This window comes from Apodemus sylvaticus, chromosome 1 (genome assembly GCF_947179515.1).
Source record: "Apodemus sylvaticus chromosome 1, mApoSyl1.1, whole genome shotgun sequence".
Lineage (NCBI taxonomy): Eukaryota > Metazoa > Chordata > Mammalia > Rodentia > Muridae > Apodemus > Apodemus sylvaticus.
In genome coordinates, this window is record NC_067472.1 from 94,519,909 (window position 1) to 94,539,491 (window position 19,583).

Genomic DNA, 19,583 nt, shown 5'->3' on the forward strand with positions numbered 1-19,583 from the left:
TCTCTGAGCTACCTTATATTTCAAGGGCATAGAATCCATAGAGCAACCATTTGCCAAGGAAACACTAATGGGCATAAGGGCGAAGGCACCAAAGTCTGTGCCCAGTGATAGGAGGAGATCTAGTACTAAAGCTGTGCCCAGAAAAGCATCTATGTCTTGCGGTGGTATGAATGAGAAATGTTCCCCGTAAGCTTATGCATTTGAACATTTGGTCCCCAGTTGGTGGCATTGTTTGGGGGGAGTGAGGAACCTTTAGGAGGTGGAGCCTTGCTGCAGGAAGTATCACCAGGGCTGAGCTTTCAGGGTTATGACTGTGTCCCCCTTTCCACTCCTCTCCCTGCTTCCTGTGTGAGAATGAAAATGTGACCAGCCAGCTTCCGGCTCTGTGCCCTCCCTGCCATTATGGACTCTGTCCCTTTGGAACTATAAGTTACTTGAAAGTAACCCTTTGTTTCCCTCCTTCCTGGTTGATCAGGGTCTCTGAAGCAGGGGGAACATGACTAGTATATGTCATTAAGGACGTTCACTCCAGATTCCTGCTTTGTGTGGAGGGTTCTAGAACTTCCATAGAGGCTATAGCATGAAGTCTGAAAGTGGGGATGTGAAAGCTGGAAGACTTGCAGATTGGCCAAGGCCAGGGATGCCAGAGGTGGAAGGCCAGAACGGAGAGGAAGCCTTTTAGCCAGTGTTTGCAAACGCTGCTTGGCGGGGTGAAAGCTAAGGAAGGTTTGCCTAGCCATGGTGTCTGGTGAGAGATGCCTCCTGCAAGGTCTCACTATATAGCTCCAGCTGGCTTTGAACTCACAGAGGTCCACTTGCCTCTGCCTCCTACATGCTAAGACTACAAGAAGTCACCTCCAAACCTGCCTCAGCTTTCAGTCTATATATTTAAAGTCTTTGTAAACTTGTGTTCCAACAAAATATCTTCTGGCACTGAATTGTAAGAAAGAAAACCATTTGCAAGACAGGTTTGGGGTAGGGCCCAGGCTCCAACCCATAGTGACCACAGAGACCTTTCTGATGCCCAGGACACAGTGGGGAGTAGCTGGTCAGAGTAGTTCTGACTGTGCTGTTGGTGGCTTTGAAGGGAAGGGTTTGTAATGGCCCTCGGGAGCCAAGTTCTGCTGTGCCAACCTCACTGAGAGATGGACTGGGTAGAGATGGAGCCTCGGCTCCAACCCAGGGCTGGGGAGGAGCAAGAGGACCACGGGGCTTCCAGCCACAGAAGGGAGATGTAGGCCTTGAACTGTTAGGAATCTAATCTAGCTGGGCACATCCTCCAGGCAGTAAAAGAGAAGGAGGCCTCCTCGAGACCTTGTCAGGTTGTTTCCCAAAAGTGCATGTAGCCTGTTTCCCTGACCTCACAGATGGAAAAGTAACCTTGAGCATGGAGATATCTAGCAGAGGCCTTTATAAACCCACACAAGAAGAGGGTTTTTTTCCTTCTCCCCTCTCCCTTCCTATGCCCCTCCTCTTCCCTGTGATAGAGCTGCCAGTCAGTGACCTTAGAAAGCTGTGAAGGATGGATACTGTGACTCATACGCATACCTACAGGATGGGAACTCTGGTGTGATGGTTTGTGTGTGCTTGGCCCAGGGCATGGCACCATTAGAAGGTGTGGCCTTGTTGGAGTAGCTGTGTCACTGTGGGCAAGGGCTTAAAGATGCTTGTCCTAGGCTGCCTGGGAGCCAGTGTTCCCTTGTTTGTCTTTGGAACAAGATGTAGAACTCTCAGCTCCTCCCCTGTAATGCCTGCCTGGATGCTGCCATGCTCCCATCTCAGAAATAATGCACTGAACCTCTGACCCTGTAAGCTAGCCCTAATTAAATGCTGTCCTTAGAAGAGTTGCCTTGGTCATGGTGTCTGCTCACAGCAGTGAAATCCTAACTAAGACATCTGGTATCAGGGTCCGAGTACATCCTGCTGGGTATGGCCATGTCAGAGGTGAAGGACTCAAGCAAGGCCATCCTCCCACCTCAGGGGTTCTTTGCCCAACCTTGGTCCTGTGGTGCTGAGGATAGCGACATGGTGGGCAGTGCTCCAGGGACTCCATGGCTGTCTTCAGCTCAGCTGCTCATCACCTGGCCTGGAGAAGGTGACAGCACCACTCGTGTGAGACCTGAGACCCAGATGTTTGATCTCAGAGTTCCAGGTGATTTTTCTTTCCCCATCAAGCACCAGAATAAAATGCCAGTCAGGTGTGCAGCCCTGCGGAGCTGCACAGGGCTGAGAGAAGAAGGCATTCGATCCATCATTACATCTGGAGAGGAGCTGGTGGCTAGGGTATCATTTCTGTGGCCCTGAGGGTTACAGGATAACAGTCTGCCTCTGCCTCTGACAGTTACTGTCAAGGTGCTGCTGTCTCAGCACTCCTGGCGGCTGCGTGCTATTGGTCTTTTAGTAAGGGGGCTCTCCTATGCTAGTACACAGTCCAGACCCCAAGGCGGTTCCGTAGGACCATGTGGAGGCCAGTCTCCTGGCACTCTCTGGCACCTTCCAGCCTACTAGATGGGGGATGTGAATGGTCCTCGGCCTGGCTCAGAAGTCAGACTACAGTTTAAATCATAGCTGCTAGTCACTGATGTGGGACTTTGGACATATCATGTAATTCCTCTCAAATAACTTAATCTGCCTCAGTCCTTTATCTGCTAAATAGGGGTAATACAGGTAGAAATTCAAAATCTGAAATGTCCCATGATCTGAAACTTTTTAAAATTTAATTTTATTATTTAATTTATTTATTTATTCACTTTATATCCTGCTCACTGTCCTCCCTCCCGGTCACCTCCTCCCACAATCCTTCCCCCATCCTCCTGTTCCCCTTCTCCTCTGAGTGGATGGGTCTCCCCAGGGAACTCCCCCTTCCCCCCCCACCCTGGCACTTCAAGTCTCTGTGAAGCTAAGCTCATCCTCTCCCACTGAGAACAGGCAAGGCAGCCTGGCTAGAAGAACATATTCCACAGACAGGAAACAGCTGTTGGGATAGCCCCTACTCCACTTGTTCAGGACCCACATGAAGACCAAACTTCACATCTGCTACATATGTGTGGGGAGGCCTAGGTCCAGCCCATGTATGTTCTTTGGTTGGTGGTTTTAGTCTCTCAGAGACTGATCTGAAACTTTTTTGAGTACTCACATAGAAAATCCCAAGCCTGGCCTTCTATGAGAGGTAATTGCATATAGAGTCACCTTTAGACAATATGAATAAGGTATGTATGAATCATAAACCTTGTGTTAAGACTTGGGTCCCATCTCCAAGATAATTCTTTATGAATGCATAGGGTGATATTGTAAAAATCCCTTTAAAGCTCTAAAACCAGAAGCACTGTGTTCCTAATTGTGATATGTGGTACTCAGACCCTGTGCCTGACCCATAGCCCTAGTCAGGTTAAATGAGATAGATGGTGTGAGCCCCTTCTGATCTGGTATAGTACAAGCACAGGTATTTCAGCTTGACTATTAGAAGTCGAAACCAGGAACTCCTGACAAGGATCCTCCTGAGATTTTGAGCCAGGCAGTTTAAGTTTACTAAGGGGTACTATGTACTCTACCCCTGGGTGCCAGGAACCTCTCCGTCTCTAAGTCATAACTAAAAGGTTTCTGCTCAGCATCCCAAATGGGCCCTGGTAAGCAGAACTATCCCCTTAGCCCCCACTGGAGACCACAGCTCTAAACCACTTCTTGCTTCAACTTTCAAAGCCTCTCATTGCTCTGGAAGTGTGGCCATGCTTGCTGGGCCTGTGGGCATTGAACTAGGGTATCTTGCACAGAATCATTCCCTGTTTTATGTGTTCAGGCCATTTACTGACTTGGAGTGCTACTGGCTGGGCTTCTGAGATGTCCAAGGGAAGACCAGAGGGAGTCTTTCTTGCCAAAGCCATCACCGTGCGTGCTTCACCTGCCTTCTGGTTCCACTGATTGTTGGCTTTTTAAGTGACAAACAACTGTCTGCCTCTATTACAATCTTCTGAGACTCTGTTGCAATAAGCAGCACTGGTGACAGCTGTGGCAGCTAGTGAGTGCACACACACCTCTCAAAGCATCTCCCCAGGCACTTTAGAGCAGCTAAGTGGATAAAAGTGATTTCAGCTATTGCCTAGGTGGCCAATTTGTGTCTGTGGACCCCGCCCCGAAAATGAGGAGAGGCAGGCCCTGAGGACCAGAGGCAGGAAGGGAGAAGAGTGGCTGGTCCCTGGCAGTCCTTCTTTTGCAGGTCCTGCTTCTGAGCCTATCCTGGTTTCCGCAGTGACCACCGAGAGCTCTCTTGCTTTAGGTCATTTGGCTTTAGACTTAAGGGCCTAAACAGCTGTCTTACTCTCTGGAGAAAACACAGGTGGCAGGCTAAGGCCGTGCACTTTTACACATTCAGGAAAGGCCTTGGGAGCTGATGATTTTTTTGTTTCTGGCTCAAAGGTGAAAGAGTTGAGCAAGGCAGAGAGGAGCAGGGGCAGCTCACATGCCACGTCAGTGGACTTAGTGACATTGCTTCCTGGTGTGTGGCTGGCTTGTTCATTATCTTTTGTTGCTGTGGCAAAGCCTGGCAAGAAACAACTCAAGGAATGGGAGTTAACTGTGGCGCATGGTAAGAGGCTGCAGCCTGTCAGGGCACGGACACCATGACTGAGGAAACATGAGGCAACTGGTCATCCTGCCCAGGGTCAGGAAGCAGAGAGACGGAAGCTGCTGCACAGCTTGCTGTCTCTTTCTTATTCCCAGCCTGGGATTCCAGGGTGGGTCTCCCTTCCCAGTTAAGTCTCCATGGGACTCCATCACAGACACACATCCAGAAGGGTAATTCCAAATCCCACACAGTTGACAGAGAAGATTGAGATTAGCCATCCCACCCAGTCTCCTAGATTTAGCTGTGCTTTGGCCACACCAGGACAACCGCTTCCTCACCTCCGTATACCCAGAACTCAACTTGAAGATTGATTTCTTATTTGGATGAATGGATAAATGTGATGATTAACTGCACAACTGTTGAAGCCTCTAAATCCTACCTGTGTCAAATTCTTCCTCAAGTCCAATAAACTAGAATTCTCAACCGGTCCTCAGCTTTCCTTGGTGCAGCCTAGCAACCCAGGCACAAAGTGAACAACCTTGGGCTCACCTCGAAACTCAGAGATCAACCATGCTGGCTTGACAAAGAAAGTGTCCTGGTCTCCTATGTTCTCGTTACATATTCATGTTGAGCTGGGTACAGCACCTTTGACCTCTGCTGAGAAATTTGGTCATTATCATCCTTTACCCTGAAATGAGAGCAATCAGTAAGGCCAGTGATTTTAATGTCTTCGTCCCTGGATTAGTAAGCTGATGAGCTGTAAGATGACATTAGAGGGCTAGATTGGGTCATAATACTTGTCCCCCTGTCTCCACCTACTTCTTCCTACCCAGAGAGGCTACTCTGTACTATGATTCAATGACTTCTCTGGCCTCTAGTTGGGTTTTGCTAATAGTTTGCTAACGAATTGATGGAAGACCAGAGTGGGAGGGGGGAAAAAAAGGTGATTTTGTAAACCTCAGGCCAAGGCTGCTTTAGTAGGAATCTTGGTGCTGAGACTCCAGTGAGCTTCCCTGCTAGGTGGTATTTCACATATTGTGATATACTCATCGCTGGAAGCAGGGCATGTATGGTGTGACTTTCTGAGACAGACTCCTGAGTCGCTGAGGCCTGTCTCTGCAGCCTCATTGGCTCACCCTTCTTTGCTGGATTTCTCAGCATCCCTTCAGTGTAGGCATAGCTGTGAGTGCTCATTGCACAGGTGGGTAGACCTGAGGCTTCCCCAGTAACCCTCAAGGCTGAAAGTGAGCCATCTGCCCCTTCACAATGCTTCCTAGCCCCTGCTGTGTGCACTCTTAGTGGAGATGGAAATTCTGTCCTTTACTTCCCAGCCCCCCAATACTGGATGCTCCCCAAAGGCAGGGCCTGAGCCTTCGTGCTTTGTGTCTCTTGGCCAAATGCAGTATCTGGCACAAAATATTTATGAAGGAAGTCAGCGAGTCTACACATAATGGATTCAAGAGGTACTTTCAAAGCTGTGGGTGGTAAAATCAATTTAAAAGGTTATGGCCAATGTTTTTCAATGCAGGAATAGAATAGAAAATGGAGTGTGCCGTGCAGTGAGGGCAAGTTTTATTTCTTGAAAGTTTTGTCTCCATTCTACATGTGGACCAAATGCTCTCCACTTGAAAGTTGAAAGGGTTTTTTGCTGTCCCCTGTCCCAGTTGAAAGTCTGCAAGTCACTGGATATAAAAATAAGGGATCTTTCTTCACCAAGTACTCTTTGCCAGCTAGCCCGTGACAATGGGCACTTAACCGCCATTTCTCTGGCCATTGACATTTGACCTTTCACCACTTCTCTTCACCCCCCAGAATGTGTACTACACAAGCAGCCAGCATATCCACGTGGGTGTCCTGAGCCCCACTGTTGATGATGATGACAACCGGTGTCTGGTGGACGTCAACAGCCGGCCACGACTCATCGAGTGCAGTTACGCCAAGGCCAAAAGGATGAAGCTACACTGGCAGTTCTCCCAGGTAGACATCACCGTAGCCACGGGGCTCCTCCTCAGGGCAGTGTCTGGACCATTTGTAAAGGGCAATCCCCATACCAGTGACCATGGAGCGTCCTTTCTTTCCCTGGTTACCATCAGTTTGGAGGCTCATATTTAACATTCTACTTGTCCTTGGCCATCTCACTTTGGGATAGCATCTCTGGATTCAAACACCAAGTTTTCTATGGACTCTGCCCTAAGAGCTCCCCACTACAGGAAGTCTGCTGTTAGGGTCAGTTTCTGCCTGTGGATGGGAGTGCTGGCCTTCTAGATAGCAAGGATCCCAAAAGGTCCTAGAACTCAGGGGCACCTGGGGACCTGAACAGAGTCAGGCAAGGGCAACTGTCAACATTCAGGAGACTAAGTGGCTGAAGCCATCATTCAACCTTTCCAGACTGTTGTTGGAACACCATAAGGAAGAAGGGTGTTGGTGTGGGTGGGGCTGACTTTGATCGAATCACTCTCCCATGCATGGGGTGGAGGGTGCTGTAATGGGCCGTGTTTCATTCTGTCATCTGCATGTAGGAACTGGGTGTATTCAAGAGCGCCTTCCTTGTCTTGAGTAGCGGAGGTCAGTACTAAATAGCAAGCTCAAATCAAGGTCATAGATTTAAGGTCTAGTTAGAGACTAGGAATGAGAGTCGGAGCCAGGAAGGTTTATAGGGAACCACGCGCGTTCCTCACAGGCAGGTAGAGGGTGCTTCGGCAGCTCTGGGTGCAGGTCAGGTAGGCCTGCAAAGTGTGATGGGTTTGATGAAAAGAAACAGGGACCAGAGACTTTGTTAGTCCCCATCATGGAGCCTTGCCAACCATTGTCACACCTTACTTCCAGGAAGAATAGCTGCCAACACATGCACCATGCCCACTGCTGCCCATAAAACCTCCTGAAACTCCTTTTTACACTTCTAATCGTGCCATGGCATTGGAAGTGGTGCCCAGAAGGCTAGGGTTGGGGCCGGGGCGTGGCATTTGTTTCTTCCTACTTTATGGCCTATTGAAACCCTAGGTTCCCCAGACATACCCTGTTGCTGATCAACACTGTACATGGACAGATACTGGTCCTGTCCCCTGCTAGCCATGTGTCCCAGAGGGATGCAGAATGGAGCTTCCTTCCCTCAAGTTCACAGACAGAAGAGGCTCAGCATGGTGTGGTTGAGGAAGATTCTGAGGTCTGGGTGTGTGGGAAAATATAGCTATTTTCTGTCCCAGACCAGGAACAAAGCAAGCTTATGGGTTAGGGACAAAAAGGGGGAAGATATTCCCTGGGAAGTGAGTGGGGCTGACACTGGTAGGATGAAGACAGATTCATGCCTGAGATTTCAGGGCCTTTGACAGTCTCCACAGTCCAAGGAAGCCACTCCTGCTACATTCTGCTAGGCCTGCTGGACCCCTACGTTTGGCTTGGAATAGCTCAGGGGGTTAAGAAATGGGTAGCACAGGACTGGTGGCTTTTCAGAAGCTAGGATACTGGGACATCGCAAGTGTTCCATCTGATAGAGGACACAGCATGAGCCAGAAGCTGAGCCATCCAACCCTACACCGGGTCAATACTCCACTGAGTGTGGCCTGAGCCTCACAAGGAAGATGTCACAGCAAGGTCTGGAAGGGACACTGGGCCTCATCACAGAGGCTATAAGGAAGTGGGAGGCTGTTCAGCCACAGGGCACATTTAAATCTGGGCTTTCAAAAGCCCCCTCTATTGGAGACTGAGGAGCTGGGTTAGAAGTTTCTAGAAAGAGAAAGAGACGGGATGAAGAATTAGCAGGTGACCGAAATACAGTTTGAAAGTTAGATATTCTCAACTCTCTCTGCACCACAACCTTGGGGGCCCTCAGGATCCTGTCCTGCCTCAAGGCCACTGCCCAGGCAGCATCTGAGACTGACCCAAGGGTGTCAGACTTTAATCCTTGGGCTAATTGTGTTTGCAGGTGTGGCTGAGCCCCAGTGTAGGTGAGCATATACCTTGCCTCCCTGAAAGTGTGGAGACAGCTGCTTTGGGGCTGTCTTGCCATAATCTATAGGAGTCACAGGCCAGCAGAAGGGTGCTGGGCCCTGGAGACATGGCATCGCCCAAATGTGACTATTCTGTTTAACCTAATCTCCCAGATACCTTTTCGGGCTTTGAAAAGCAACTCTGGAGACAGCAGGTAGACAGCTCTGTCTGTCTGTCTGTGAGCCTCAACCTCAAGACAAAACTGTCTCCCAGTGATCTCTCTCCTTCCTCCATTTCATAATGTAGTCTCGTAGCCCCACGGGACTCCTACCTGAATGGACTCATTGACCAGCCAAGCAGACAGTGCTGTTGTGTTGCACTCTGGGACCAGGCAGTTCTCGCCACTTTAGCACATGTCTAATTAAAACTCCCCAGGTACTCTGGCAACCACATCTCTGACCCCTCAGCCAAATGGAACTATGTGGAAATAATATCTCTAAATTCCTAGTTTGCAAACCCAGCACAGCCCCTTCTCATTCACTATTCAATAATGACTATTTGATGTACAATGATCGATATTAAGCAGGAGACCTGGAATCCATCCGTCCACTGCTCCCTGACAAAGGGTTACTACTCACAAGGCCAAAGCAACCCTGGAGCCTCTTAAATGATTAAAGTCTTGTGCTTAAGCTTGGGAGATAGCTCAGTCAGTAAAACACTTGCCTCGAACGCATGAAGACCTAAGTTTGATACTCAGTGAACGCATGAAGACCCATATAAAAATAAACAAGCAAATGAGTGTGTGGTGTCGGCTCATCATCCCAGAGCTGGGAGACTAGCCAGCCTGGCTGAATCGGTGAGCACCAGGGTCATTGAGAAGCCCTGTCTTGTGACATGCACACACACACATCATCTTGTGCTCAGGGTAATTTTCTTGTAATGTATTTTAATGTTTGCAAATAATGCAGTGACCCGACAAACTAGAATGTTCTGCTACAGAAGCTAAGCAGGAAGGAGATTTCTCAGGCTACATTTGGAATCACTTTTCTGGTTTCAAAGTATGCATTATTTACTCTCCTGAGGACCACATTTAAACTTCACAGACACCCTGAATTAATTTAAAAATAAATCAGTGGTATTCTCTTAGGTTTTACACACACACACATGCACACACACACACACACACACACATTTGCATATCTCCATTCCATCTCATACCTTGCTTTCCTGTTTAACAAACAGTTTGTGCCCCCTCTAACCTCTACAAGCCCTTTTGAATTTCTAATGCTTCTGGCTGAACTGAGATGCTGACATTCTGAAGCCACATTTGATGAAAACATCTCCTGGCAATGCTGATGTACAGGGCTCTGATGAGCAATTCTCTGATGATGAACGTTCTTTCTTTCAGTCATTCATCAAACATTTATTGAGCACAGGGGTTTGGCGGGGAGGGATGCAGATGTGAATCAGACACGGCCTCTGCCCTCAAGGAGCTCATGGGCGTGTAAACACACAACAAAACAGGCTGATGAGAGTAGAAACCAAGGGCTGAACAGAGCTCTGGAAGCCTGGGGTGACTGGTTCCGTGTGCAAAACTCAAGAATGGACGAATGTATGTGATTTGTTTGATCTGGCTCTTAAAAGCTTATAGAGATAGTTCCTAGATGTCAGAAGGGAAGAGTGCACCCCAAACAGAAGCTCCACCTAGGCAAAGACAACAAAACCGAGCATCTTTTCAGAAGATCTGTCTACTGTATGGAGTAGGTAGAGTTCAGAGTGTGATGGTTCAGGTGCACTCGTGTGTGTGTGTGTGTGAGTGTGTGTGTGAGTGTGTGTGTGAGAGACACACCCTAGTTTAGATTTCACCAGGCAAAGGGAGGGTCTAGGGAAGCTCTTAAACTGTGGTAGTTAATTTCCCTTACTTTAGGGAGGGTCTAGGGAAGCTCTTAAGCTGTGGTAGTTAATTTCCATTACTTTAGTGAGAAGGGATTGTTGAATTTACAGTTCTAGGTCAACTCAGCTCCATTGATGGCCTCCTGAAGGGTGTGGCATCACCAAATTGAGAGATGGGAACTCACAATAAAATGGAGCTCAGGCTACCTTTGGTAATAACATGTTTTCATGAGAACCAACATGAACATATTTTTTATGAGAAACAAGGGTTCCACAGAGGACAAGGTCCTCAGTGACCTAAGGACCTCCAAATAGGCCCTACCTCTTAAAGTGCCCATCACTGCAACACTACTATGGCCAGGACACAGATGTTGCCGAAAAAAGACAAACCTTGTCTAAACCATAGCAGCATCCCTGGTGAGCTAGGGAAGACACTCCTGGCACCTGGGTGGAGAAGAGGTGAGGTAGGGGGTCGAGTAAGCAAGAGGCTGTTCCATCATCTCCAGGACAGCTTGGAGGATTTGGTAGCCATGGAGAGAGCTGTTGGGGGGGGCACTTTGCGAGACATATCAGTGCTCCATTGGTCACAGTGATGGATTAGTGATAGTGACTGGGCAGAAGTCGGAGTGGGATATATTCATAATCCATAATGACCCCTGGCTCTGGATTTGAAGCTGGTAAGGTGCCTCTTCTCCAAATAGCCATCACTTCTAGCCACACACTGAAACCTCTTTAACACAGGAAACAGTAGGTGTTTGTTGCTTTCTAGGTGTTTTCTAACTCCTAATCCCCAGACCCATTAAAGAAATCTCCAAACTGCCCATCCCCTGGTATGATAAATTCTTATTAATTAAGTGTACAGCTTTCAGTCTTCTGAGAGTTCCCGTCAGCCTAGGATTTGAAGAACATACTAAAACTCTGGGGTATAGCATTAGTGAAAGAGCATTCTGGGGTCTGATGTGATAACCTGATAGGAGACAAATATTCTGCAGTTAAAACAAAAGCTATGCACAGGCATACTTCCCAGAGGCACTTCTAACCTTCCCGAGTGTCCTCCACCCAGGGGAGGAGGAGCCCTGGACTCTGCCCAGCTCTGCCCCAAGCACTCTCAGCACATCTAGCCTTGGGGACCTTTTGTGCTGAAAAGAAAGGGTGTTTTATTATGGCTCTGGGATAAAGCAACTTTTCATTTCCAGGTGGTAGGACAGGGTGTAAGTGGGACCGTCCGGTTCCCAGTGACAGACAATGCTTTGTTTAGAGCCTGTTTTCTTAGTTATTTTTAAAATTAGAGCAATCAGCATTTTCTTCTTCCTTCTCTTCCTGCAGCGAACAGGGCCCGGGCAGATGTGACTGCTCAGCTCCCCAGAACTGCATGGGATTTTAAAATGAATCAAATATTTATATAGTGTTTAGAATATGGCAGGCACTGTGCTAACCTTTAGTTAGTAATACTTTGGAACCATGGCAGGGAGATGAGGCACCTGCTGAGATGAGGAAACTGAGGCACAGACAAGTTAAGTAGTTGTTAGAAGTCAGACACAGGGACGCTGTCTCAAGAGTCCAAATACCGGGATGGCTCTGTCTTTGTCCAGGAAACCTGTGAGTGGGAATTTGAGGCTGAGGCCTCCCTGCTGGCTCAGGAGTGTGTGAATGGACAGTATCACCACCATCTTGGCCAGCTCCCCAGCCGCTTGTGTCTCTGGACTCCTTTCTACCTGTCCTTGCTTACTTGATGTTGCAAAAACCCATCTTCAGTCAGTGGCCTCACACAGTAAATCCCAGGAAGAATCCTGCTTAGGCCTGGGTGAGCCCCTTGAAGGAAGAAAACACTGAACTCGTATTGAACACAGTAAGTGTTGAATATTCATACTACACAAAGATCACTTTACTCTACAAAACACCTAATCTTGGGGTTTCTGTAACTAGGCCTAATGTCCTGCCCAAGCTTTGAAGTATTTGATTACCAATCATTAAATACTTAACCCAGAAACTCCTCAACTTGCTGAGCTTAAAGCCCAGGACCCATAGGGCCGCTTGCCTTTTGGAAAATTCATTAGCAAGGAAGGTGGAGTAGGAGCTCCCAGGGAGACAGAGCCTGTGAATCCAGGATCTAGGATCTGGTACACACTTGACTTCAGATAGACACTGCACTACAAGGAAAGCCAGCCCAGGCATCCCAGAAGCTCTTGCCCATGGATGCAAGCCAGGCTTTTCCTAAACAGGGTCACAAATGCTGCTGATCCCTGAAAGCTGGACCCACACCAGCACTGCTATTAGGACAGCACTTGGGACATTTTCAAGCCATGTCTGAGACCTACTGAATCTGAAACAGGGTAGTGGTTGAGTTTCCCGGGCACTCTGGTGAATCTCCTCTCCAGTAGATAACTCCTGGGCTTCAATCCTGGTCCCAATAGTTGCTAACCACAAGACTCTGAGCTAGCACCGAAACCTCTCAGCCTCAGTCTCTAGTTTTATGAAATAATAATAAAAAAAAAGCCTTCATCTCTACCTCTGAGAGCTACAGTGAGAGAGACCCCAGCATGCACCTCCCAAGTAGGGGGAGGATTGTTTAATACTATCTGACCCACACCTAGCCACCATCTGACACACACGTGTGGAAACTATGGTAGAGAGGTCTGTGCCTGAGGGTTGCGTGGCTGATGACTGCCATGTGTCCCGGTATCCATAATCCTCTGTGCTAAGATCTTGTGTGGTCCGAGATGGTAAACGAGATGATAGAAAGAAGCCCAGAATGTCTCAGCCATTCCCCATGTGATGTGATCACTCCTGAGGTCACATGACCAAGGCCTGAGAAAAAGTCATCTCTTCCTTGTTTCTGCTTGGGCCCTTTGTAGTCACTCCTTCAGAGGGATCTGAAAGGAAAATCAGGACAGCAGCAGGGACTGGCTCTAGGAACCATTATTAGTATTCTTCCTCCTATACATTCAACTTCCGCTTTGGAAGTTTAATGGCTTCTTCCATATTTAATTTGGTTTCCATTCCAATTAAGCCCTCTGTGTGCTGTGGCTTCTCTCCTGCCAGGTTTAATTGCCCTTATTTAAATTCTTTAATTAAAAGTATTGTGTGTTTGTAGATCCTGCAGTTGTAAGTATTACACAAATAATTTTGATGGCTGGACTGGTAAACTGAACAAGCAGCAGGACCCTACATGGAGAGAGAAAGGCTCAGATCTCAGCTTCCAGCCCCAGCTCCAGAGTCAAGAAACTGCCCAGAGCTGCAGGCTGAGCCCCTGGGATTAGGACAAGAGTCTGCTAGCACAGGTCCCAGCATCCTTCCTTCCTTCCCACTTAGCCCCGCCCAGAACCCAGAATGGCCTGCTTAGCATGTAGATCAGACCTAGGAAGTATTAGCTCTGCCTCTTGGACCGAAAGCCAGCGTTCGGAGCCCTGCCCTCACTACTGTGCATCATCTCCTCCCTTTTACCAATGCTTCCTCTGCCTTTGCATAAACACACCCCAAAAGTTCCCTGAGCCTCACCCCAAACCCATTCCTGCCTCTGGAAGTTTTCATTAGAATCCTGGAACTGCCCCTGGACAACCATGTCTCTTTCCCCACATTTCTGCTCAGGTCTCACCTTTAGTAGTATATCTCCATGACCACCTCTTTGACCTAGCAGCCATCTCCTGCTCCCCAGCTTGCCTGAGCCTCCTTCTTAGCACCATGATTTGGGGCATAGCCTCATCAGCCCCTCTTCTTGCCAGGATCTGCTGTCAAATCTCCCTCAAGAGCACCATTGCCACAAGAACAAAAAAGCCTTCTCCTTTTTTAGTCATGCATACATTGCAGCAGCTGCAGAGTGGGCATGACCCTCAGTAGATGCTCATTAAATATTTGGCAGTGACTGGGAGGATGGATGAATAATGTCCCTTCAGAGAAGCCTCAAAGGGAACAGACCAAACCTCCTTGAATTCACAGAGACATCTTCCTCTATTCCAGCACTGAGTACCGCCAGCGCCTTATTCTAGCTCCTACCTCAGAGATAGGCATGATGCGAGTTTGTGGGTGGTGGTGGTGGTAGGGTTTGCTGGTTACTTATCTAGTGGAGAACAGGGAAGGAGAAGGTCCCCTGGGGTCCCAGCTGCCCTCTATGTGGAATATTGGAAAAGTCTTCCAGCCTCTCAGAACCTCAGCTTCCAGTTCTACAGAAGGAGGGCTCCTTCTATCTCCCCATCTGGGAAATGGGAGTGTTGTAAGACACTCCTAAGATTATTCAGGGAACATAAGAGGAAAGGTAGCAGGAAAATGGCAAATAATTTTAGTTCCAGTGCAGAATCTACAGGTCAAGACAAGGCTGTGTCCTGGTGTGAGGAAGCTCTGAGGAGAAGGAACCAAGGCATTTTTGGTGAGTGGTAGGAAAATACCTAGCATTTGTTCTCTGAGAGAAGCCATGTTCTGAGGAGGAGGGCAGTGCCCAAGGCTGGAGCTAGCTCTACCACCCAAGATGGTCTGGCTGTATCCCATCCCTCAAGCATGGTTCCTGGCAGCACTGGGGTCTGCTCATTTTGTTCACAGAGCTCTTTCTGATGAGGAGAGAGCTCCTGGCCTCATATACAGCCAGACAAGCAGTCAAGTGGTGTCGCCTCTACCCACCCCACTCCAGCTCTTGGACCCGAGCCATTTCTTCCACACCCTTCTGGAAGGCCACACTGGCTGTTTCTACCCCATGATCACATGTGGGCTGACTGCAGGGTGCTGAGCACATGGGTTAGGGTGGGGCAGAGGTCAAGGCCTGGGAAAGGTCAGCCTTACATCTCTGAAGGAGAGAGACTCTTCTACTCTTTCTTCACTCTCTTGCCTTGAGAAGGTGCCTGAGGAAGGCCTGACCGGCAGGAGTGACTGTCGGGAAAGGAGGGGCTGCAGTTGTCTCTCTTCCACAATGTTTTCCAAGCTCTGGGGGGCCTGGGAGATGTGAAACAGCCCAGCCTCACTGTTGGCAGGGCCTGCTTTTGGCCTTGGACAGATGCTGAGAAGCCAAAATCTGCAACATAATGGATGGTGGTCCAGCCCCATTTCCATGACCCCTCTCATGCTGGTGCCCTGAACACCCCATGTGCTGTATTCAAGCTGAGAAATGGGTCTTCCCTCAGCCCATCTGCTCAGCCTCCCAAGCATCATTCCTCAGGCCTATAGACAAGACAAGTAAAGGGGGGAAGGGTGGCAGAAGGAGGCTTGCCCAAGTCTCTGCAGCAGAAGCAGAGCAGAACTGAGAAGCTCTGAGGACAGAGCTCTCCAGTTGCTGCCTCAGGCCTAAAAATGAGGCAGACCTTGGACTTAGAGAGCTGGGCTGGTCCTGACTCCCTGCCTGAGCTCTATCCCTACCTCCAGGGGCAGGACAGACAGCCTGTCTGGTGAGGTAGAGAGATAAGGGCAGCTGACCACAGTGCCACTTTAGAATTATGAACCAATGTTAGGGCTCAGCCTGTCATAGGACAAGAGATATGCTCAGGTTTGGGGGTCATAAGATTTACACAGATGCTGTGGGAATTGGGGCTGGCAATACAGTGGGCTGGCCTTGCTTGGAACAAGTGTTACTGGATGTTTCTGGGTTCCCAGAGTCCAGCTTTTGAAGGGCAGCATGGTGACTTCAGGGAGATGACAAGTTCTAAAGGACAGTTTGAAGTGTCCTCTATGGCTGTTCTAGCATAGAACAGGAGCACGGTGTGGCCACAGAAGTCACACCCATGTCTGGGCCATGCTGAAGAGGCCTATTGCCCAGTGGTAGGCAGCCCCAACCTCATTCTGATCAGGGAAAGCCAAGGGGAGCTAGTCAGAGAGCCAGAGTGGAAAACCAGTGCAAGGTTGGTGCACAAGGCACTAGGAAAGGGGGCCGTGGAAAAGCACGGAAGGGAAAGGTGAAAAAGAACAGGCCCCAGTGAAAGCCGGAGGGAAGTGGGATGTTCCCTATAGATACTCTGAGCAAGAGTTCATCCATGGGAAGGGGTGTTCTGAGAAAGGTGGCTGTGAGGAGAAGCTCTTGCTGGGGAGGGGATCTTCTTCCTTCCTGGAGGTGCCAGGCACAGTGGAAAGGCCTGTTGCGCTATGACTGAGTACAGAGGCCATTCAGTCTGCAAGTGACAGAGAAGGCTGGTCTGCAGTGTCCTATAACATGGGGGTTTTGGAGACCAATCCTACCTTTGGCCTCAGAGCCTGTACCTGTGCTGCCAAGGGATCACAATGTCCATCCCCGTCTTGCTTCTTTTTTTTTTAATATTTTTATTTTCTATATTCTTTGTTTACATTCCAAATGATTTGCCCTTTCCCGGATCCCCCCTCCCCATATGTCCCAGAAACCTTCTTCTCTCCACCCCTTCTCCAATCACCTCCCTCCTTTTTCTCTGTCCTTATATTTCCTTCCCATGCTAGATCAGTCCTTTCCAGGATCAGGACCCTCTCCATACTTCTACATGGGAGTCATTTGTTATGCAATTTGTGCTTTGGATATTCAGAGCTTCTGGGCTAATTAATATCCGCTTATCAGAGATTGCATTCCATGTGTATTCTTTTGTGATTGGGTTACCTCACTTAGGATGATATTTTCCAGATCAAACCATTTGCCTAAAAATTTTGTGAATTCATTGTTTCTAATTGCTGAGTAGTATTCCATTGTGTAAATATACCACATTTTCTATATCCATTCCTCCTTTGAGGGATATCTGGGTTCTTTCCAGCTTCTGGCTATTATAAATAAGGCTGCTATGAACATAATGGAGCATGTGTCTTTATTGCATGCCAGGGAATCCTTTGGGTATATGCCCAGGAGAGGTATAGCAGACTTCCCCCTCTTGCTTCTGTTGTTTCTCTGCTGTTGACATAGTGAGTCATAGTTCTCCCCAGCAGAGGGCCTGGGCGTAGGGTCGAGTGCAGGGGGAGGGACCCATGCTAGTCACCTACATGTTCATGACATGGCTTGGGTGATCTGCTGGGCCATCACCTACACAACAGGAATGAGGAATCCTGACCCCTCCTGGATACTTGCACGCCCACAGCCTACACTCTCCATGTGCATTCCTCACTCTCCGCCTCCTTTCCCAGCTCTATAAAGTATTCTAGGAAGGCTAGAAGTTTTGTTTAATATTTGTTTCTCTTAAAGATTTATTTATTTTTACTTTGTGTATATAAGTTTTTTGCCTGCATGTGTGTGTACCACATGCAAGCATAGTGCTTGCAGGCCAGAAGAGGGTGTCTGATCTCTTGGAGCTGGAGTTACAAACATTTGTGACCTTCCATGTGGGGCTGGGAATCGAACCCTCATCCTTTGGAAGATCAGCTCTTAAATGCTAAACTACATCTCCAGCCACTTAACCTTTTTTTCTAATTGGAAGATGACACATGTATAAAAAAGTATATAAAATACATCTTCAACTCAATAATTTAAAGCAAAAGTAACACCCAGGTCAGGAAACAGTGTGGTAGCATATCCCAGCATGCCCCTGTATCTCCTTCCACCTTTATACTCTTTATCCCAATAGGTGACTACCATCCTGACTTTAACATCTCGGTTTCACCTGACCCAGTGGGAAGTTTATCAGACAATTCTATTTATTCTTTTGTCTGGATTCTTTAGCTCAGCATTGTACTTGTGGCTACTTTTCATTGCCATATAGTATTCCACTATAAAAATAGACAGTGTGAGTTATTTATCCATCTATTTTTGATGGATGTATGAGCTGTTCCCACTTTGGAGCATGTACATCATGTTCCCCAAAGCCTTTAAGTGTATGTCTTTCATGCACACATTCCAATGTGATATCAGCCCAGGTATGGAATTGTTAGGTAATGGAGTACATATGTTCAACTGTAACAGATATGAGCCATTTCCTAGGTAGACCTAAGAAGTATGTCTTCTGTTCTCTGGGGAGGCTGGCAGTTGGTTGCCATGGGGATGGTTGTGACCACCTTGGAATGAGCTCCTTACTGGAGAGACTGGCTCTCTCTTTCACACAGTGTACTTCCTGGCATGGGCTGGAGACAGTACTGGATAAAAAACACCATGCCAGCTGGGCACCCTGGAGGAGGTGGCTGGGATCCTGGGTTGCAGGCAGACAGAATCTGGGTTTTGAGGTGCGGCTGTGGCTCAACCTGCCACACAACTGTATAGAGGAGGCCCAGACACTGAGATGCACATAGGCCTGAAACCTGGAAGAAGCTGGAGTACGGTGCAGGGAGGAGGCTGGAGAGATAAGCAGCCTGAGCCATGATGGCCTTTAGCACTGGGCTGTGTTTGAGGCTGAGCAGACATCAACATGGTCATTAGGATTGTGAAGAAGTCAGGCGACAGGGGCCTAAGCCATGATGGAAGAGGGATTTGGGATAGTCACAAGGCACCAGGGAAGTAGATTTGACAGTCCTTGGTACCTGACTGGATGAGGAGGGGTCAGATAAGTGTGGGGAATTGCTTGAGTTTCCCACACAAATGCCTGGTTACTGCCAAGATGGGGAACACGCACGGGATGAGTGGGCTTCTTATGCTAGGTGAGTCTGGAAGACAGTGCCTGCTCTTGGGATCTCCATCGCTCAAGCAACTCTGACTGCTCAAAACCTAAGTCCAGCTGAGCACAGCCGAGGTGATGACAGATGCTAAGGCATCCCAGGCTCTCAGCCAGCTCAGAGCCAGTAGTCCCTGAGCACCCCTCCAACACCCTCCCCCCACTGCAGGATCTCAGCTGGGCTGTAATATAGATGCTTCCTTCGGGGGCCTTAGGACATAAACAGTATTTGTGGCTACAAAACCTTCCAGAATATCAGTTGTATGGGAGATCCATGTATGCTCAGGACTCAGGAGCCTAACGGCTAAATCAATAGACAATATCCAAGGATGTGAGTTTTCTTGAGACCAACACAACTTCCTTGGTCCTTGGGAGAGCCTTAGGAGCAAGAAGTCCCTAGGCTGGAGGGTGCTCAGATCCAGGTTGGTCGTAGAGAACTCCTAAGAATGAAGTTTCTCAGAGCAGGGGCCAGCCTCTTGACTAGGGGCTAGCTATAGGAGCCAAGCAGTGTGCCACAGCTCCAAACAGTAGACAGAAGTTGAGGCAGGGATATCTCTACCTCTACAGAGAACTAGGGTCTTGTTGGGATGCTCAAGCATACATCTAAGCTGAGTCATCACACAGGAGCTGAGGGAATCTGAGGCCATGGGAATACTAGTTCCCAAGCCATCCAAAGTGACGAAGCTACTTCCCAA

At 48.4% G+C, this 19,583-nt stretch overlaps 1 protein-coding gene across 1 annotated transcript in view; it reads left to right on the forward strand.

Moving 5' to 3' along the window:
- The window catches only part of Galnt18 (polypeptide N-acetylgalactosaminyltransferase 18), a 304,421-nt gene that overhangs the window by 284,351 nt on the left and 487 nt on the right, over positions 1-19,583 (forward strand). The window contains exon 10 of the mRNA XM_052201130.1: positions 6,374-6,538. Coding sequence (XP_052057090.1) covers positions 6,374-6,538 — 165 coding nt within the window. The remainder of the gene's footprint in view (positions 1-6,373; positions 6,539-19,583) is intronic.